Source organism: Oryx dammah, unplaced genomic scaffold (assembly GCF_014754425.2).
Source record: "Oryx dammah isolate SB20612 unplaced genomic scaffold, SCBI_Odam_1.1 HiC_scaffold_22, whole genome shotgun sequence".
NCBI lineage: Eukaryota > Metazoa > Chordata > Mammalia > Artiodactyla > Bovidae > Oryx > Oryx dammah.
The window spans coordinates 40732280-40754585 of record NW_024070206.1 but is presented as its reverse complement, the minus strand read 5'-3'; the positions used below and the strand labels follow the sequence as shown (position 1 = coordinate 40754585).

The 22306-nt window shown below is 44.4% G+C and overlaps 1 protein-coding gene across 1 annotated transcript in view; it reads right to left on the bottom strand.

The window, feature by feature from the left end:
* Nucleotides 1–22306, bottom strand: part of MOCOS (molybdenum cofactor sulfurase) — a 58390-nt gene that overhangs the window by 16298 nt on the left and 19786 nt on the right. The window contains exons 7-11 of the mRNA XM_040264874.1: nt 18596–18712; nt 16465–16926; nt 11474–11636; nt 4732–4810; nt 3240–3364 (exon numbers count right to left, since the gene is read on the bottom strand). Of these exons, the coding sequence (XP_040120808.1) occupies nt 3240–3364; nt 4732–4810; nt 11474–11636; nt 16465–16926; nt 18596–18712 (946 nt within the window). The remainder of the gene's footprint in view (nt 1–3239; nt 3365–4731; nt 4811–11473; nt 11637–16464; nt 16927–18595; nt 18713–22306) is intronic.

The window sequence follows — 22306 nt, the reverse complement described above, 5'->3', positions numbered from 1 at the left end:
GGGCAGCCAGTCATCTCATTAAGAGATTCATTTTCCACTATTTTTTCTCTTTATGTTTAATAGCTATTTTTCAAATTTTATAATATAGTTTTTATTGCTTTGATCAACTGTGTTGATTTTTAAAAAATTATTAAAAATCATGATTAGAACTCAACCCGGAAAAAAATGTCCTAACACTGAAACACTACGATCACAGAAAATTTTTTTAAATTTTATGTATTTCAATTCATATATAATTTTAGTTTAAGGTAAATATGATAGAGTGATCAAGGAAAGATTTTTCAAGCATAAAATATATAATACTAAGATAAAATTCCATCAAGGAAGTAGAATGGCAATCCAAGTTGAAGAAGGAAAGGGAAAGAAAGACAATTTCTGTACATTAAAAATATTTTTTGAGGATTTCCCTGCTGATCCAGTGGTTAAGAATCCACACTTCCACTGCTGGGGGTATGGGTTAGCTCCCTAGTTGTGGAACTAAGATCCTGCATGCCTCGAGGTGGGGCAAAACAGTTTGTTCATATACATATTTTTTAATGAATACTCATAAGAATCAAATTATTATGATAATTAAACTCCACTGGCTTATATTTAAAAGGGCAAAATATGAGTTTTCATTTTAGTGCCTACAAGTATACTTTGTTTTGCGCTTCCCGGGTGGCACTAGGGTAAAGAACCCGCCTGCCAATGCAGCAGACTTAAGAGATATAGGTTCATTTCCTGGGTCTGGAAGATCTCTAGAGGAGGACACGGCAACCCACGCCAATATTTTCGCCTGGAGAATCCCACGGACAGACAGGCCTGGCGGCCTACAGTCTATGGGGTTGCAAAGAGTCGGACACGACTGAAGCAGCTTAGCTCACAGCACACACAAACTTCATTTTATTGAATTCCACCTTAATCGAACCTCACAGGTACCTCGCAGGTATTATACTTTTTATAAACTGAAGGTGTGTGCAACCCTGCAAGTGCAAGTCTATTGCACTGTTCTCCCAACAGCACCAACAACATTTGCTCACGTCATGTCTGTGTGCTGCATTTTGGTAGTTCTTGCAATGTTTCAATCTTTTTCATTATGATATTCGTTACGGGGATCTACGATGTTACTATGTTATATGATCCATGTTCCTAGGTTATGTGATCTTTGATGTTACTATGACTTGGTGAAGGCTAAAGTATTTTTAATTAAGGTATGTACACTGCTTGGTAGACTTCCCTGTAGCTCAAACGGTAAAGAGTCTGCCTGCCATGCAGAAGACCAAGGTTCGATTCCTGGGTAGGGAAGCTCCCCTGGAGAAGGCAATGGCAATCCACTCCAGTATTCTTGCCTGCAGAATTCCATGGACAGAGAAGCCTGGTGGGCTACAGTCCATGGGGTCACAAAGAGTTGGACACAACTGGGCGACTAACACACACACACTGATTTTTAGACTTAATGCTATTACATACTTAATAGATTATGGTAGAGTATAAACATAACTTTTATATGCACTGGAAAGCCAAAAAAATGTGTGACTTGCTTTTGTGGTGGTTGGAAACTGAACCCACAATATTTCCAAGGTAAGCCTGTATATACGCAGTATGCTGGAAATCATATCCTTTGCAACTGCTTAAACTACTTTTAAAAAATTTAGGTGACAGTGTAAAGAGGTAGTGTAGTTTTAAAAATTTAAGTGTTCAAAGACCTAGACCCAGACCATCAGAGACCACACCACCATAAATGGCATCTTTGAAGTATAACGTTCACAGGCTGACACTCCCTGACCTTGTATCGAGCAGGCAACAGATTCACTCTGCTGCCCTCTTCACCTGCCCAGGTTCTGTCTCCCATCAGGACAGGCAGAGCCTGCCTGACCTCTTTGCTTCCTTCTTCTCTCTCTCCATTGCAGCCTCCACACCTCACCAGGGATGACTTTCTGATACAAGCAGCATCATGAAACTCCCCAGCATAGAGGAGTCTCCCACCCACAAGATAGTGCTTCTGACTCAGCAGCACGTTCATCTCATCTCCCCAGCTCTACTCCCATCACCCCCGTACCCACATCCCACCCTCCTAAACCCTTCCCTGAGGCCATGAAGTGCCAAGCCCTGCCAGTAATCTTCAGCAATCTCTTGCCTCTGTCTGCCTGGAATAGTCCTACTCTCCTGTTAAAATGTAGCTCCAAACTCACCTCTTCCCTGAAGCCCTCCAAGACTCATGCCAGGTGTAGACTTACAAGCCAGTCTCCCTGAGAGCTAGTGACTAAGTCAGGTCATTCCTGCCCAAATCAGGAATGTAGCAACTATCCAGTCCATTGATTTAATCATCTAGTATTTACTGAGCAACTACTATGTATCAGGTCTATTCTAAACACTGAGGACAAAGCAGAGAAAAATCCTTCCCTCACTGAGTTTATGATCTAGCAGAGGGAAGGCAGAACATAAACAGGATAACTGAGCAAAATATTTGGCTTATAGGATGTGAAATGTGCCACAGAGGGACCTCTCTGGTGATCCAGTGATTAAGACTTCATGCTGCCAGTGCAAGGGGTGAAGGCTCAATCTCTGGTCAAGGAACTAAGATCCCACATGATCTGTGGCATGACCAAAAGATTTTTTAAAAAGTCACAGGGAAAAATAAAACAGGGAATGAGCTGGGAGGTTCAAGAGGGGGCTCTAGGTCATAGGAGGGCAGTCAGGCAAGAGTCCCCTGAGAAGGCGACATTGGAACAGACACTTGAAAGCTCACTCTTCACACACGGTACTGTGACCTCAAAGTACTTTCTTCTCTAAAGTCTCATTTTATGCTCACAACAGCTTATGGCTGGAAAAACTGTCAAAACCCTTAAATCTAAGTAATTGAGGTCTGCATAATTTCAACACCATGAGGTTCAAGGATTTGCCAAGGTCTCACAATCACTTGGTGTCAGGACAGAAATCCAGATTTTCTTAGGATATAGCAAGCTACCAATGTTTTTATTAAAAAAAAAAAAAAACTAACCCATTTTTCTAAACATGCAGGACTGAGGCAGAGAGCTTGAGCGGAGCCTGCAAGCCCACCTGTCTCCTCAGGGTCAGTCTGAAGACCATGCATGGGCCTTGCTCACCTGCGGGGCCACCTCAGCACCTGTCTGCCAGAGGCCCACCACCCCCACTTCATGAGCAGATTGCCCTGTCAGCCCATTTTGTGGACTGATGTTCATGTCTGCAAGCGTGAGTCTAAGTTCCTGTCCCCCAAGAAGCAATCCAAAATGTAATACCTTTGCCATGTTTCTTCTTTGCATTTCTTTGAAAGTCTGAACTTTGCTTGATCAAATGATAGGGACGGCCAAAAAACTTTGACAGCCACTTGGAAATTTTTTCTCCGCAATCATATGTATTTACCCTGACAAAAAAAAAGGAAGGATGGTGAACATTATATAGTATTCCTTTAAGTAAATGAAACAGCAAAATGTTATATAGTATAGTATAACAGAACTGAACTGAACTGAACTGAACCGAACAGAATATAATAGAATATAATGAAGTCCCTAGCAATATAGACACCTAAAGTGACAGCTAAGCACTTAGGAAGCTGCAGAGAAATTTCCAAGGCATGGGAAGGCCTGAGATTTGTGCTTTTTACAAAGTTTTCAGATCAAATTAAAAGTTTTAGAAATTTCTTTCTACCTCTCCTTTTACCTAAATCTAATCTCAACCAGAAAACATGTGGAATACAAATTTTCTGACTGTGGGTCCTGATCTTATGGTTCCCAGCCCATCTAATACCCCAACCAATTAAACCCCTCAAACACAAAAATTATTAACTTCATAGTTCACTAGTGATTCATATACTAGTAGAAGGCTTTTAAAATGCCAATGGCTTTTAGTGAACACAAGAAAGCAGTCAGTGGGTACATCTGTGCTCAGGAAATCATGATATGCATAGTGCTGATCAGACAGCATTTCCTTCTGCACTGCGAACAAGTCAGTCATGAAGGGACACGTCAAACACAAGCTACACACATCCAAACTGGACTCAAGGTGTTAGCACCTCTGGGTCACACTGGGATGATGAAGGGCTATGTACATGCTCAGGAAATGTGGGAAGGTGATAGTGTGAGGATGGTGCTCTACCCAGTTGAGCATCTTGGGCCCTGGCCATGCTGGAGGCCCAAGGGGTGAGCACACTCTGCACCCTCTTGCCAGTTCTTGTGCAGATTTAAACACTCATCAAAGCACATTTTCAATCAGAGTAATGAATTTTGGGTGAATATTTTGGAAAGTTACTATAGCAAATCTTCCATGGAGAGAAATACAGCCATTTCAGGGTGAAAGTGAAGTGAAAGTGAAAGCGTTAGTCACTCTCGTGTCCGACTCTTTGACACCCCATGGACTATAGCCCACCAGGCTCCTCTGCCCATGGAATTCTCCAGGGAAGAATACTGGAGGGGGTTGCCATTCCCTTCTCCAGGGGATCTTCCTGATCCAGAGATTGAGCTCACAACTCTTGTACTACAAAGCAGATTCTTTACTGTCTGAGTCTGCAATTTTTATCCCTGGGTTCATGTAGCTGCATCTGAGAGGACTGGCATTTTCTGGTCAATAAAGCCTTTGGGATAGCGTGAGCTCAGGCTTCTTATACTGGGAACCATGAGTGCTTGATATAATGAAAATGGACTTAGGTGCATCTTTCAAAGCAGCAGAGAGAAAGTCTTCAAAGCGAGGTTTCATTCTTCCCCTCCCTGAGAGTTTCATCTGCCACAGCCTCACCTGTCCGCACAGACTTTGCTTTGGCAAATCTGAACCTGCTCACTGTTCTCCTCAAGAGGCACCTCTATAGGCTCCATCCCTAATGAACAAAGGTTAGAGACAAATTTATCATCATGCAAAAAAGAACAAGTATATGTTTCTAAAGTCCATCATTCTCAAATATGCAAGAATTAATGAGCTGGGCAACTGGTTGAGTCAAATAAGTGGCTGGGTCTTAGAAATCTCTTTATAACAGAGATTCTCGTCATCATTGTTAGCACTACCAACAGCAGGTGTGCTGAGCAGCTTTCTCGTGGGAGACCCTGCACTGGGCAGTCACATCCATAGTCCCTGCGATGCTGAAAATCCCTTTAAAGATGTCTCTCCCTCTGGAGGACTCCACATCCTGATGTCATTGCTCTCTAAGCTACCTAGATCCTCTAGAAATAGACAGGCCGGCAGGAAGGCTCGCTCTGGAAGAAGGTCAGCATAGAGTGTCAATTCTCCTAGCTCCTAGGAGTTAGCATCAAATTGGATTCCTGAATCAATCATCATTAGTGCTAAAAAAAAAAAAAAAAATCTGTTACCATGTCAGTGGAGTTGGGAAGTGATTCTTCTCTAAAAAGTTTTTATACACATACATACAAAGGAGCATATAACATATGTACATAAACTTAAAATAAAATATGCGGAAGAAACTAGAGGAAATTGATCCCGGGCCACTGAAGAGTGTAAGACTGTTGGCAAAGGCTGGAATAGCTGAGGCATGCTGCCACTTTGCATGCCTTCTCATCCTTCACGAGTCATTAAAAATACAGGGAAAGGCATGAAGCCAAGACGCCTGAGTAGAATTCATGGTGGCCCTTCTCTGTGGATACCTCTTCTGTGGCCCACCTGTGCTCTCCAGCCATACAGATTCATGTTGATGTTTGGTAGAAACCAACAATACTATAAAGCAATTATCCTTCAATTAAAAATAAGTAAATTTTGAAAAATTTACACATAAATGTTCATAGCAGCATTATTCATAATAACCCCAAGTGGAAACAATCTAAATATCCATCAACTGATAAGTGGATAAAAAATAAGTATGCCTAATTGTTCAATAGTATGATGATCCTTAGAAACATTATGCTAAGTGAAAGAAGTCAGTCATATATTGTATGATCCCAGTTACATGAAACATCCAGAACAGGCAAATCCATAGGGACAGAAAGTAGATTAGTAGTGGCCAGGACTGGAGATGAGGTTGGGAATAGGAAGTGACTGCTAGTGGGTATGGGCCTTCTCATTTAGGATGATGATAAAGTGTTCTAAAGTTTATTGTGGTGATGATTGTAAATATACAAGAATAATAATAATTGAGTGGTACAGTTTAAATGAATACATTTTGTGGAATGTTATATAAATATTGATCAGGCTAGAAGAAATAAATTAAAAGGTGGAAAATGATATACTATGCAAACACTAACCGAATCAGAGCTCAATGGTAGGATTTGTAACAAAGAATTTCACACTTCAAACTTTGGAACAAAGAAAATTATGATGTATAAAGAGGAACATTGTTTAAAGAGGGAACAATTCACCAAGAAGTCAGTCATACTATGTGAAGCAAAAACTAACAGAACTAAGGAGAAAGCAGACAAATCTACAATTACAGTTGAGGACTTCAGCACTCTTTTTTCAGTCATTAACAGAACGAGTAGCAAGTGCATGACAAGCCAGCAGGTATAGAGAAAAACAGCAATACTGATCCACAAAGTGGATATAACTGACATCTACAGAACACTCCACCCAACAACAGAATACACATTCCTCTCAAGTGTGCTGCTGCTGCTAAGTCGCTTCAGGCGTGTCCAACTCTGTGGGACCCCATGGACTGCAGCACGCCAGGCTTCCCTGTCCTTTACCATCTCCTGGAGCTTGCTCAAACTCATGTCCATCAAGTCAGTGATGCCATCCAACCATCTTATCCTCTGTCATCCCCTTCTTCTCCCGCCTTCAATCTTTCCCAGCATCAGGGTCTTTTCCAATGATTTGGCTTTTCCCATCAGGTCACCAAAGTATTGGAGCTTTAGCTTCAGCATCAGCCCTTCCAATGAATATTCTGAACTGATTTCCTTTAGGATTGACTGGTTGGATCTCCTTGCTGTCCAAGGGACTCCCAAGAGTCTTCTTCAAAACCACAGTTCAAATGCATCAATTCTTGGGCACTCAGCCTTCTTTGTGGTCCATCTCTCACATCTGTACATGACTACTAGAAAAACCATAGCTTCAACTATATGGACCTTTGTCAGCAAAGTAATGTTTCTGTTTTTTAATATGTTATCTAGGTTTGTCATAGCTTTTCCTCCAAGGAGCAAGCATCTTTCAATTTCATGGCTGCAGTCACCCTCTGCAGTGATTTTGGAGCCCAAGAAAATAAAATTTGTCATTGTTTCCATTTTTTCTCATTGATTTGCCATGAAGTGATGGGACCAGATGCCGTGATCTTAGTTTTTTGAATGTTGAGTTTTGAACCAGCTTTTTTACTCTCCTCTTTCACTTTCATCAAGAGACTCTTTAGATCCTCTTTGCTTTCTGCCATTAGGGTAGTATCATCTGCACATTCGAGGTTATGGATATTTCTCCTGGCAATCTTGATTCCAGCTTGAGCTTCATCCAGTCTGGCATTTCACATGATGTACTGTGCATGTATGTTAAATAAGCAAAGTGACAAAATATAGCCTTGACATACTCCTTTCCCAGTTTTGAACCTATTGTTCCATGTCTGGTTCTAACTGTTGATTCTTGACCTGCATACAGTTTTCTCAGGAGGCAGGTAAGGTGGTCTGGTATTCCCATCTCTTGAAAAAATTTTCCAAAGTTTGCTTTGATTCACACAAAGGCTTTCAGTTCAGTTCAGCTCAGTCACTCAGTCGTGTCCGACTCTTTGCGACCCCATGAATCGCAGCACGCCAGGCCTCCCTGTCCATCACCAACTCCCAGGGTTCACTCAGACTCGCATCCATCAAGTCAGTGATGCCATTCAGCCATCTCATCCTCTGTCGTCCCCTTCTTCTCCTGCCCCCAATCCCTCCCAGCATCAGAGTCTTTTCCAATGAGTCAACTCTTCGCATGAGGTGGCCAAAGTACTGGAGTTTCAGCTTTAGCATCATTCCTTCCAAAGAAATCCCAGGGCTGATCTCCTTCAGAATGGACTGGCTGGATCTAGTGATTTATCATAGTCAATGAAGCAGAAGTAGATTATCAGTTATTAAGATTCAGTATATAGTTCTAGTAGTGACATTGGCTCATTGGTTCAAGAAGAAATAAACCACTGAGGCAGAATGGAACACCAACAGCCAAGAAACATGATCACTGAATATATGGGAATGGTATATATCACAAAAGTATAGCTATAAATTAGGAGGGAAACTGGAATCTTCTGTAAATGGTAGGTGGAGTACAGAAGGAGTGAGAGCACAGAGAAGTACATAGGGAATTTCACCTATATCTGAAATGTTTTTATTTCTTAAGGACGTGGAGAAAGAGGATGTGCAGAAGGGAGAAAGAAGGTGTGTAATAAGAGGAGAGAGATAGGGGAGGAGGATGGAGACGAGGAGGAGAAATTGAAGCAAATGTGGCCAAATGCTAAGTTTGTTAAAACTGGATGATGTAAGTGTGTTCAGTTCAGTTCAGTCGCTCAGTTGTGTCCAACTCTTTGCAACCCCATGATCCATAGCATGCCAGGCCTCTCTCTGTCCATCACCAACTCCCAGAGTTCACCAAAACCATGTCCATTGAGTCAGTGATGCCATCCAACCATCTCATCCTCTGTCGGCCCCTTCTCCTCCTGCTCCCAATTTTTCCCAGCATCAGGGTCTTTTCAAATGAGTCAGCTCTTCACATCAGGTGGCCAAAGTACTGGAGCTTCAGCTTCAACATCAGTCCTTCCAATGAGCACCCAGGACTGATCTCCTTTAGGATGGATCTCCTTGCAGTCCAAGGGACTCTCGAGAGTCTTTTCCAACAATAGTTCAAAAGCATCAATTCTTCAGCACTCAGCTTTCTTTATAGGCCAACTCTCACAACCATATGTGACTACTGGAAAAACCATAGCCTTGACTAGACAGACTTTTGTTGACAAAGTAATGTCTCTGCTTTTCAATATGCTGTCTAGGTTGGTCATAACTTTCCTTCCAAGTAGTAAGCGTCTTTTAATTTCATGGCTGCAGTCACCCTCTGCAGTGATTTTGGAGCCCAGAAAAATAAAGTCTGACACTGTTTCCACTGTTTCCCCATCTATTTCCCATGAAGTGATGGGACCGGATGCCATGATCTTAGTTTTCTGAATGTTGAGCTTTAAATCAATTTTTTCACTCTCCTCTTTCACTTTCATCAAGAGGCTTTTTAGTTCCTCTTCACTTTCTGCCATAAGGGTGGTGTCATCTGCATATCTGAGGTTATTGATATTTTTCCTGGCAATCTTGATTCCAGCTTGTGCTTCCTCCAGTCCAGCATTTCTCAAGATGTACTCTGCATAGAAGCTAAATAAGCAGGGTGCCAATATACAGCCTTGACGTACTCCTTTTCCTATTTGGAACCAGTCTGTTGTTCCATGTCCAGTTCTAACTGTTGCTTCCTGACCTGCATATAGGTTTCTCAAGAGGCAGGTCAAGTGGTCTGGTATTCCCATCACTTGAAGAATTTTCCACAGTTTATTGTGATCCACACAGTCAAAGGCTTTGGCACAGTCAATAAAGCAGAAAGATGTTTTTCTGGAACTCTCTTGCTTTTTCGATGATCCAGCGGATGTTGGCAATTTGATCTCTGGTTCCTCTGCCTTTTCTAAACCCAGCTTGAACATCAGGGAGTTCACGGTTCATGTATTCTTGAAGCCTGGCTTGGAGAATTTTAAGCATTACTTTACTAGTGTGTGAGATGAGTGCAATTGTGCGGTAGTTTGAGCATTCTTTGGCACAGCCTTTCTTTGGGATTGGAATGAAAACTGACCTTTTCCAGTCCTGTGGCCACTGCTGAGTTTTCCAAATTTGCTGGCATATTGACTATAGCATGTTCACAGCATCATCTTTCAAGATTGGAAATAGCTCAACTGGAATTCCATCACCTGCACTAGCTTTGTTCATAGTGATGCTCCCTAAGGCCCACTTGACATCACATTCCAGGATGTCTGGCTCTAGATGAGTGATCACACCATTGTGATTATCTGTCATGAAGATCTTTTTTGTACAGTTCTGTGTATTCTTGTCACCTCTTCTTAATATCTTCTGCTTCTGTTAGGTCCCTACCATTTCTGTCCTTTATCGAGCCCATCTTTGCATGAAATGTTCCCTTGGTATCTCTAATCATCTTGAAGAGATCTCTAGTCTTTCCCATTCTATTGTTTTCCTCTATTTCTTTGCATTGATCACTGAGGAAGGCTTTCTTATCTCTCCCTGCTATTCTTTGGAACTCTGCATTCAAATGGGTATATCTTTCCTTTTCTCCTTTGCTTTTAGCTTCCCTTATTTTCACAGCTATTTGTAAGGCCTCCTCAGACAGCCATTTTTCTTTTTTGCATTTCTTTTTCTTGGGGATGGTCTTGATCCCTGTCTCCTGTACAATGTCATGAACCTCATTCCATAGTTCATCAGGCACTCTATCAGATCTAGTCCCTTAAATCTATTTCTCATTTCCACTGTATAGTCATAAGGGATTTTATTTAGGTCATACCTGAATGGTCTAGTGGTTTTCTCCACTTTCTTCAATTTCAGTCTGAATTTGGCAATAAGGAGTTCATGATCTGAGCCACAGTCAGCTCCCAGTCTTGTTTTAGTGGACTGTATAGAGCTTCTCCATCTTTGGCTCAAAGAATATAATCAATCTGATTTCAGTGTTGACCATCTGGTAATGTCCATGTGTAGAGTCTTCTCTTGTGTTGTTGGAAGAGGGTGTTTGCTATGACCAGTGTTTTCTCTTGGCAGAACTTAGCCTTTGCCCTGCTTCATTCTGTACTCCAAGGCCAAATTTGCCTGTTACTCCAGGTGTTTCTTGACTTCCTGCTTGCATTCCAGTCCCCTGTAATGAAAAGGACATCTTTTTTGGATGTTAGTTCTAGAAGGCCTTGTAGGTCTTCAGAGAACTGTTCAATTACCGTGATATTGAATGGTTTGCCTTGGAAACGAACAGAGATCTTTCTGTCGTTTTTGAGATTGCATCTTATTCACATTTGTGCTGTCCAACACTATAGCCACTACATGTATTAATTTAAATTAAATAAAATGTAAAATTTAGCTCCAGCATCCTGCACATTACACACACTCAGTAGCCACATCAGATTGATGGCTACCAAACAGCACGATGTGGATACTGAACATTTCCATCATCACATAGGAGTCCACTGGACAGAGCTGGTCTACTGTCTATGTGTTAGACAGTTCATAATAAAAATCCACAAAGAAGAATTAAAGCTTGCAGAACCTATGAAGAGTGAAGGAAATAAAACTAATGTAAGTGAAAGGACAAGATATAATTTCAAAATCGACACCTCTTTACTTTCTGACTGGATGGTCAGATCTTTACCTTTTCCCAGAAATATCCTCCATACACACACTAAAGAAAAAACACAAGAGGAACAAACTTCCTATTGTCTCTTCTATACATCATTTCACTCCCTTTTGGGATTTTTTAATATTTAGTGGAAGAAAACTCATGATTTTATTTTATGAGAATTAAGCTACACTTGACAACTACTCTGTAAAAGTGAACCCTGTTTTCAGACCTTGGGCTTTGATGACCATGATCCTCCGCTGCAGGTCAATGAAGGGCTGGATCAGGCAGAGCCGGGGCTCCTGTTTCTGACTCAGGCAAATGCCATTGTGATTCACAACCATCCAGCTTCGGTCATACAGCAGCCCTTGACTTCCTAGAGGCCACCTGGTCACCTAAAAAAAAAAAAACAACAGTCAGTGTATTTTAAGCCAGCGCTCCTCACAAATGATCTTCTCATTTATTGCACAGGGGCTGCACAGATGCACACGGGCTTCAGGAATTCAGCACAGACTCTTGAAGGACGAAAGCGTGGAAGAGAAGGAAACAAAGAAGACAGGGACTTTCCTGGTGCCTTTGTGGTTAAGAGTCCACCTTGAAATGCAGGAGATGCAGGTATGATCCCTGGTGAAGGAACGAAGAGCCCACGTGCCTCGGAACGGCTAAGCCCTTGCACCTCAACTACTGAACCCTCGCTCTGGAGCCTTCATGCCACAACGCGAGTGCCTGTGAACCACAATTATGGGGCCTGAGTACCTGCCAGGAGTAGAGTCCACGTGTGTCTGTGCTCAGTCACGCCCAACTCTTTAAGACCCCATGGACTGTAACCTGCCAAGCTCCTCTATCCATAGAATTCCCCAGGCAAGAACTGGAGTGGCTTGACATTTCCTTCTCCAGGGGATCTTCCCGACCCGGGAATCGAACCCACGTCTCTTGTGTCTCCTGCATTGGCAGGCAGATTCTTTACCATGAGTGCCACCTGGGGTGAAGCCCAGGGCCTGCAACCAAAGATGCCACATCACACAGCAGAGAACTCGTGTGCCTCAACTAAAACCTGACACAGCCGAAGAAACAAACATTTAAAGAAGAAGAGGACAATGCAAAGGAGACTACGGGATCAAGGGACCTTCCATTTAGCCTCCAGATCCAGTTCCATCCTTGTCCACTTCAGTGTGCCTTTTGAGTGGGTAACACATGTGCCTAGCAGGGGCATGGGGAGCAGGCCTCTGCCCACCCTGTGTTCCACTTCACTCCCCACAGGTCTCTGCTGCTCCCACTTTCTGTGTGTCCTTCCACAGTGGTGGATGCCTGAGCAGGCATATCCTCGTAATATAGACTTGTTTCTTGCACAAATGGTGGCTCCACTGAAATGGTCACTGAGCTGATCCATCTTAAATGTATAAAATATGTATATTCCTCAATGCTTCATATTTCTACAAAATTAAAATACAAATTATGGCCAGTGCCCAGATCTTGCACTTAATACCATTCTCCAATAAAAACAACCAGGACTTCTTGGAGAAATGGTTTATTCTAGGGCGGGTCAGGAAATATACAACAGCGACTAACACATATATACACAGTATTGTATTATAACCTAAAATATAAATTAAATACCCATGAGTCCATACTGATATAAATAAATGATTAAATAGAAAGGTCAACTGTCTCATATAGAAGAATTCCAAGTTATTGATGTAGATGGCCCCTCTCAAGAAGGTAGAGCGTAACTCCTTACCCACTAAGTGTGGGCTACCCTTAGTCACCTGCCTCTAAAAGGCACAGTATGGGAATGGGTGGAGGGGGAACTGACGGTAAAGAATGCTGGCAAACACTATGAGACCCAGGTTAACATCAGCAGTGATAAGCCACAACGATACTATGTACCCTGACACGATATGATGAGAACTTTATCTCTGTGGTCCTCCTGCTGTAAAACCCCAAGCCCCAGTCTAATCCCCAGAAAGACATTAGGCAAAAACAAACTGATGGATATTCTAGTAAATACCTGACCAGTATTCCTTAACACAATCAAGGTGCTGAAAACAGGGAAAGTCTAAGAGACTGGTACAACCCCAGAGGAGTCTAAGGAGACACGAGAGCTAAACATAACGTGGTGTTCTGGATGGGATCCAGAACACAAAAAGCACATTAGGGGAAAAATAATGAAATATCAATAGTGTGAGACCAGGTCTTTGCAGTTTTATCCACAGGTTACACCCACCGTTTTCAGCACTGCCTGCTGTTTGTTAAAGAAGGGTGTACACCACCCACTGCTTTTGAAATAGTATTATGATTAAGAGACCAACATGCTTGCACAACTGTGCAAGAATCAATTTCACCCTTCTGTTTTCCTCTGAGCACCCAAGTTAACCACCCAAAGGAGTCTGAAAACTTCCAATCCGGGTTAATGATGAAAGGGAAGAATATTTAATTGGGGGCACTTTGAGGTGGGTCCTCGAGGGAGGGACCGGAGTGAAGACGGAGGCTTCAGGGGGAGGAAGTGAAGGAGAGGAGCTTCCGGCCTAGGGTGAGCGCGGCACAGATCTCTAGGAGGAACAATGTGAAGGGAAACTGCTCCTCCAGCCAGGGGAGCCCTGTACCCAAGAAGCAGAAATGCGGTGCAGCGGGAGCTGGGGTGGGGTAGGCACTTTGAGGACTGACAAGCTTGGCGCTTACATCTCACCTCCGACAGTTATCGCCTTTGGACAACTTACCACCTTCCTAAGCCTTGGTTCTGTCATGTATTATATAAAATGGACTTTATTGTCGTTGGATTAGGTGAAAACCAAAACAGTGCATAAAATGTAAAGCAACTGAATGTAACAGGTGATGCACAAATGTTAATCCCTTTACTCTGCCCTTCAGACATCCTCTCCCCACAGACCATGGCTGCTCCTGCCGGCAGAGCCCTCGAGTTCAGCAATATTAGGGGCCAAGCCCAGAATCCACCACTAAGTCACTATTTCTTTCGGAAAACATGTTTTGAATTACAAATAACATTTTAGAAGACAATCTATTCTTGGGTGGCATTTCTCCATGGATCTCTCATTTCTGCATGTCTGTTTTAACAAGCAGAAGCACAAACTGTCCTCTGTTCCAGACTCTCCTGTCGAGGATGTTTGTGTAGGGAACAACCCTCTGGAGTAGAGGGCAAGTTTGCTCACAGCCCAGTATCACAAACATATCAGCTCCTCCCTGATTGAGGACTACACAGCTTGGCTAGCATCCTATTATGAAAGAGGTTTCCTGAGTTAGGGGGCTCCCAAATATGAGCAGAACATCCACCTGGGCCCCTCTGGACCCTTTCTTGGGGCTTGGGAGGAAAGAAAAGCAACACAAACATGAAGCTCTTGCTACCTGCTGGCTGTGAGTAACAGCCTTTTATCTCTGACCCAGGAATCTCATCTTCCCCCACCCCCAGCATGCGAGATCTTAAAGCTACATCCCTCGCTTTGGAAATGCAGAGTCTTCACCTCTGGACCACCAGGGAAGCCCCATGGAATCTCATGTCTCTCGTTGCATCCAAGACACTGAGGCAGGCTGGGTTGTGAGCTTGCTAGGAGGGCAAAGTCTCAGACCCGTCGCTGTTCCTTACACCCACTTGTTGGAACGTGTCTATCATTGTCTATCCTTTGATTTGCCACCTAAATATTGAATTTGCTGGCTTCCATCTTCCTTCTTCCTCTTTGTCAGGGGCAAGCTTTCAGCCACCATGTCTGTGTTGGCATGCGAAGGGTAAGCTTTTTAGCTGTCGCAGCTGGGGGCTGGGTTACAGAAGGCTTTGAGCAAATAAGTATTCACTGAGGGCAATGGGAGCCAGGTTTCTCACAGGATTTACAAGTGCAGGGGATGGCTAAATAAACCCTGTGGTGTTGGATTGGAATTGGAGATATCAGTGTGAAATCATGGCTATGAATGGATAGACAGATAAATGATAGGTAGACAGACAGAGAGAGAGATAGGTGTGTGTATGTGTGTGTGTGTTGTAAAGTGTCTGCTTCCCTCCTGAGATACTGCCCTCCCTGGGGGAAGGAATTATTTCCATTTTGTTCATCACTGCACCCAGGTACAGGCCCAGCAGGTGGCAGGCACTCAGTGTATGGTTTCTGAATGAGCAGACGGACGGAAGACTTTTAGCAAAATATGAAACCTTACTGAGTCTCAGTGTCTTCATCTGTAAAATGGGTCACTGATTCCTGCTGTGTTTCTGTGTGCAGTACGGCTATTCTACAGGACATGACTCATCTGAGAAAATACAGTCCTGATACTCCTCTCCTGCCTGCATTCAGGAGTGGAGAAGAACTTGCTCGTTCATGGTCTCAGACTGGAGGACAGTCTCCTTCAGCATGGACTAGCCAATGAGGAGCTAGGGAGCCTGTGATCCCAGAGGCTCAGGAGGGTGGGCCCTCACCTGGGACTTGGGACACACACATATCATAGAAAGACAGTCTTAGAGGAAGTTCGGCCACTGGAGGAGGGGCCGGGGCCAGCTGGCCAACCAAGGCAAGCACTCCCATCTCCCAGGTAGGCTGACTGCCAGGCCAGCCTGTTTGCAGACATTATGTAGTTCACCTCCACAGGGAGAGCTAAGCAGACAGACTCAGGACAGTGTGGACCCAAGCAGTCAGTAGACCCAGGTTCAAATCCTTTCCCTATCATTTATTAGGGGGTCATGACCTGGGCAGAGTGCTTAACCTTAATAGCCCCTAGGCTCCATATCTATACAATAGGGGTGATATTACCTAGCGCCTCATAATATTGTTTTGATGATCAAATGAACCAAAGTATGTAAAATGCTTCTGCATGAAAGTTACATCCATAACTATCAACAGTAACACCCAGAAACAGGATCCTCTCGGGGATTCCCATTTGCACAGTCATGGTCAAAAGTCAGCTCAAACCAAGAAAGACAGAATGAGGACTTCTCTGGTGGAGCAGTGGATAAGAATCTGCTACCAACCTGGGGTACATGGGTTTGATCCCTGGTCCGAGAAAATCCCACATGCTGCAAAGCCACTAAGCCCATGGGTCACAACTACTGAGTCTGTGCTCCAGAGCCTAGGAACTGCAGCCACTGAGCCTGCGTGCTGCAGGTACTGAAGTTTTGATTTTCTGCATGCTTCCCTTCACTTCCTGAACTTTTTTTCTTTACTTTACCAAAAAATATTATAAAATAAACACAAAAGAAGCAATCTCTTTCGCTGCCACTGAAACCCTTACCTCAAACGCTGCACAGGACTTGATTGGGTAGAGGTAAAGGTTGGTGACGACATGTGACCTGAGGTCCCCATCTGGGACATCAGCAGCTTTCTCTAAAGTGGTCTGCTGGGGTCTGGTGGCCTCCAGCAGGGGCGGACACAGATCCTCTGCGTTGAAAGCGGTGGGCGAGTTGTTCCAAACCCCGGAGTGTGGGGAAGCGTCTTCCTGAGGTGAGGGGCTACCTCTGGCCCGGGTGGCAGGCACGGCGTTCTGAGCCTCACTGTCTCCGGGCGGCACTCCAGCCTCCCCCGGGGTGGCCAGAGGGAGAGGCTGGCCATGAGACGGGCGCAGTCGGGTTGCTATGATGAACCTGAGGAAGGCCTGGGCATCCTCAAGCGTAGACATGTATCCAAAAGAAATCCTCACACAGCCCGTCGTCTGCCCATCTATGAGGTCCACGTCGTCTCCGCAGACGTGACCAGCCTAGGAGAAAGAAACAAGTCAGCCAGAGTGGTCCTCACGATGGACCAGAAACCTTTCTGTAAAACAACGTTTGGTGATAATAGAAGATAAAATTAACCCAGGAAAACAGAGCTGCAACACTAAGAGGAGCTGCGTGCCTCAGGCATAGTTCCACAAACCCAGGGCCCTGACTCCCCGTCCGGCATCATGTGGCTCACTGTGAGTAGGGATCTATACCAATCCCATTGGGCCACTAAAAAGTTTAAAAGACACCACATTGTAAATCAACTATATTTCAATATAAATAAATAAATAAATTTTTTTAAAGTTTAAAAGCAATTGTTCATGTAAAGCATTTACCAGAGCCATATACACAATGCTGACCCACAGCGGCAGCAAAAGACAGACTGAAGTTTCAGAAGCACAGATGGGTCAGCTCCTTGGTCTACCCAGGGCTGAAAGGAGAGGAGAGCTTGCTGGCCATGCCTTTTAGACTCTCTCAGGATCAAAGGGAGGCCTGTATCCTTTGCAGCTGCCTTTTGACAAAAGGGCAAGACAGAGATGCTGCCCCAAGGAACGACTGGCCCAAGCCCATAATGAAAGCCAAAGGCCGCACTAAGTGCCTGGCCGGGAGGTGGGGAAAGAAAAGCAAGAAGTCTCCAAGCCTCTCCAAGCCCCGCTGCCTGGCACTGATCACTGCTCCAGCGGCCTACCTCCCCAGAGCTGAACCCAAGTCAGATACCCAAAGAGATGGGTCCACGGCATTCCTCAGGTTCAATATCATACCTGGAATTGCCTTCATCTGTGTTCTAAGACTCCCTCTCTCTTTTTAAGCAGAACACAGCTCATGGTTGGTTGGGATCTAATATATTCATTACTTAGTGGCAGCCAAAAGAAACAATTTATAAACTATTTTGATATAAATAAGGCTTTTTGCCACTCGAACTAGTCTTATGAAATGGTTCAAAATAAAATGTACCTTGAAGTGACAAACCTCACCTCAGGGAAGTCGCAGGAAGGGTGAAAGAAAGTGAAGTCGCTCAGTCGTGTCCGACTCTTTGCGACCCCGTGGACTGTAGCCTACCAGGCTCCTCTGTCCATGGGATTCTCCAGGCAAGAATACTGGAGTGGGTTGCCACTTCCTTCTCCAGGGGGTCTTCCCGACCCAGGGATCGAACCCGGGTCTCCAACATTGGAGGCAGATGCTTTACCCTCTGCGCCACCAGGGAAGCCCCGGCAGGAAGGGTGGGGACCTGAGAAATGCGGAATACCTGCTGGAAAAGTTCCTCTCCTCACTCTGCCAAAGGATGAGCGACTTCTTAGCTTGCAGATTTCACTCTGGCAGGACTGAAAACTAATTAAGGACCCTCTGCATGTATGACACATTTTCATATTGGCTTGTCCCCTGTTAAAAGTCATCTTCTGAATTTAAAAAAAAAAAGGGGGGGTCCTCTACTACCTTTAAATTTTTGCCCTCAAACTCAAATTTTTGCCTGGCATGGACTCACTATCTTGAAGCATTTTCTAATTTTGTTGACCCTTTTTTCTTTGCACATTCACAGGGTGGGCTCAGAGAAATGAACCCGAAGACTAGCCCCTACTCCAGACACAGGTCCAGCTTCTGGTGAAGATGAGGCATTAGCATTGGGTCTTGCTGGCCAGTGTTCAGGCCACAGGGTCCAGTACCAACCTGAAGATGCTTCTTCACCATCTCATCGCTTATCCCCAGGTGCCTCTGGCAGGCCCCAGTATTACAGAAGCAGCCGGTTCGCACATGGATGTTGTGAAGGCTGGCCATTTTATCCACCTATGGGTTTAATATGACACAGAACTAGGGTTAGGAGTGTCCAGTTTTACTCTGACTGCCTGGACTGAAAAGAGTTTCAGGTTCCATATTTGGGTCTCTCTTTCCTAACAGTAAAATGAAAATATGAGCTCAGAATTTTTCCTTAAAGTGCTATGATCCATCGTGGGTTTTCTAAATACATTTTATAAAATATTACTGATAATTAAAGCTTATCCAGTTGGGTAATAGATATATGCCTGCGAAAAGTGAAAAATTATTACACCAAATTCCAAGTTGAGAACTCACATTTAAAATAATCTGATTTCTTAAATGAGCTGAAAATCTGTATAGACATTTTTCCAAAGAAGACATACAAATGCCAACAGGTGCATGAACACATGCTCAACATCACTAGTCATTAGCGAAATCTAAGTTAAAACTAAAATAAGATACCACCTCTCAAATATCTAGTATCTAGCATGTAATGTCACACCTGTTAGAAAGGCTATCATCAGAAAGACAGCAAATAACAAGAGTTGGGGAGGACATGGAGAAAAGGGAAACCTGTTGGTGGGAATGGCCACAGCAACTATGGAAAACTGTAGGAATCCTTCAAAAAATTTAAAGTAGAACTAATTGCTATATTTACCTGAAGGAAATGGAATCATTGTTTTGAAAAGAGATCTGTACCCCCATGTTTACTGCCGGCATGAAAACAATTTAAGCATCCATCAAAGGATTAATGGATAAAGAAAATGTGATGTATTTAAACACACAGTGAAATATTGTTCAGCTATAAAAAAAGGAAATCCTGTCATTTGTGACAAGGATGGCCCTTGAGGGCATTTTGCTCAGTCATAACGAAATATGCGAAGACGTAAGTCAGACAAAGACAAACACTGTATGATCACACACATGGAACCAAATGAAAATTCTGAGAACAGATTGGTGGTTGCAAGGGGCAAGGGAGGGTAGGGTGTGGTGAAGGTGGTCAAAAGATACAAACTTGTACAGATAAATAAGTCCTGGGGTTATAACATATAGCATGGTGACTATAGTTAACAATCATGTATTTTATACTTGAAAGTTGCTAAGAAAGTAAATCTTAGTTGTCATCACAAGAAAAAAAATTTTTATAACTATGTGTGGTGATAGATGTTAACTAAACTTGTAGAAATCATTTCCCAGTGTATACATGTATAGAATTACTGTGTTGTACACCTAAAACGAATACAATGTTATACATCAATTTGATATCACTTGTTAAAAAAAAGAATTTTAAGGAATTAATTTTTTTTAAAAAGACCCCATAGGTTTCAAGTGAGATTCACAAGAATAAAATCTGAGTGTGGCTGGGACGTGGGGCAGCTCCTCAGTGTCCTTAGGCAGGACAGACCAGGACCACCTGCCCTGATCCCAGAGCAGGCCTTAGCAGAGCCACCACTCACAGGAGCCCTGCCTCGGCTCCCAGACCAGACTGCATACATTACTGTTGACACCACATGTTACCGATTTGCTTTTCATAATACCCTAGACTTTGGGTTCAATCACAGAACTGCAATTCAATCCAGAAGTTCCAAGTCTTTTTCCTCTCCTCTGGAAGCTGGACAGGTGATTCTTGCTCACAAGGCTCAAAGGTGAGCTGGCACGAGGGATGTTTGTGCCAGTTCCTCTGTTTGTGGGTTCAGGATTCCATTCCCCCAAAGGCCTGGGGGCCCAGTGAGGGTCCTTAGCCCTGGTGACTCAGGCTAAACTCAGGGAAGTCCTCTAATTGCATTTGAGGAAACAAACACAACGGCCCGGCTAGGGAAGGCTTGGAGACTTTCCTTCCTGGGAAGAGCGTGCGGGGTGGCCAGAGTCCTGTGGCTGCAGACACAGGTCATCAGGCACAGGGTCCGCCTGCCGCCCTGCTGGGCGGGCACAACAGCGGTGCCTCGCACACGCCTTTGTGGAGACCACACTGTCAGCACTTTAGCCATCGCCCCTGGACTGTCAGAGTGCGAAGAAGCCATTTCTGCTGATGAAACCCAGGGATTCCCTGCTCTCTGTGGTGAGGCCTGGCGGCCCCACTGGGTCTGGCCAACTCCACCTCCAGGGTCAGGTGACCTCCACTCAAGGGACAGCCCCTAGGAAAGCGCCTCCCTCCCTGACCCCAGCTCCCGCCAAGCTGAATTATAAGTCCCCTACGCTCACCCCTCTCCCAGATATGCACTATTTCAGCCATCACAGCCACAAAATGAGCCACCCAGGCATTATGGCATAAAACAACAACCATTGTATTGTGCTCATGGCTACAGGGGGTCAGATATTCAGAAAGGGCCCAGAGATGGCCAATCTCATTTGGCAAGACTAGAAGGCTGGGAGTGACATGCCTGGGGTTAGAATTCCCTCGAGGTTCATTTTCTCAAAGACGGGTCTGGCCTAGCTCAAACCAGGACAGTCACCAACATGCTTGCTTCTGGCTTCCTCACAGCATGGCCGCTGAGGGTACACCTCCTTCCACAGTAGGAGGAAGGGGCATGACGCAGCTGGCCATGCCCCAGTAACTTTCCACAGTAACTTGAGGCTGCAAAAGTGAATGCCCCAGGAAGCAATGCTGACGCTGCACGGGCTTTTCTGGCCTAGCCTCCAAAGCCAAGCAGTGTTACCTTTGGAGGCATGCCGTTAAATAAGAGTGAGTCACAGACCCGCCAAGGTTCGGGGGGAAAGACAGGGACCCCACCTAGAAGAGCATGTGGGTGGAAGAGGCTGTTTTGGTCACAGTTGCCCTTCATTCTACTTTCTCATCACAACTTCATCTTTTCTCATCCTGAGACCTTTGGAATCCCACAGAGGCTTGGCCAGTGCCCAGCCAGGTGAAGGAGATGCTGCTGGAACAGGATGAGAGCTATATTCACAGTACAATGGGACACTTGCTTCATGCCAGCCTGACACTAAGGAGCTATATATTGTATCTCATTCAATCCTCATGACAAACTGTCATCAGGGTACATTCTTATCTCATTTCACAGAAACTTGGGGAGCTTACATTACCTCACCCAAGCTCAGAGAGCCAGTGCAAGGCAGCCTGACTCTGAACCCACCCACTTAAAAACTGGGTAGACTGACTTCCGCCAGAGGGGAAAATGAAATGAGGAGGTGCCTGTGTTTGTTCAGTCGCTCAGTCATGTCTGACTCTCTGCGACCCTATGAATTGCAGCATGCCAGGCTTCCCTGTCCATTACCAGCTCCTAGAGCTTGCTCAAACTCATGTCCATGAGTCACTGATGCCATCCAATGAGGCATCACTGAAATGAGGAAGCCTGGATATCAAAAACAGGTACCCAAAAGCTTCTCACAGAAGGCTCAATTCCTTCACAAATCCCCTGAAAAAGAGACAACCAGACCCAGCCTTGATGCCATGTAATGTTTCCAGAGACCCTCCAAATCTCTGTGGAATTCCCACATGTGACAAAGACCAGGCAAACCCAGGATTCTCCTGAGCTGACACAGCTGGCCATGCCCCAGCCAAGACCTCCACTCATGGGATGAGCTTCCTCTATAGACGCACAAGGGAGAAACCCCTGTGTGAGACCTCAGGGAATGAGGGTCCCAGTGAAGTCAGGTGGACACCAA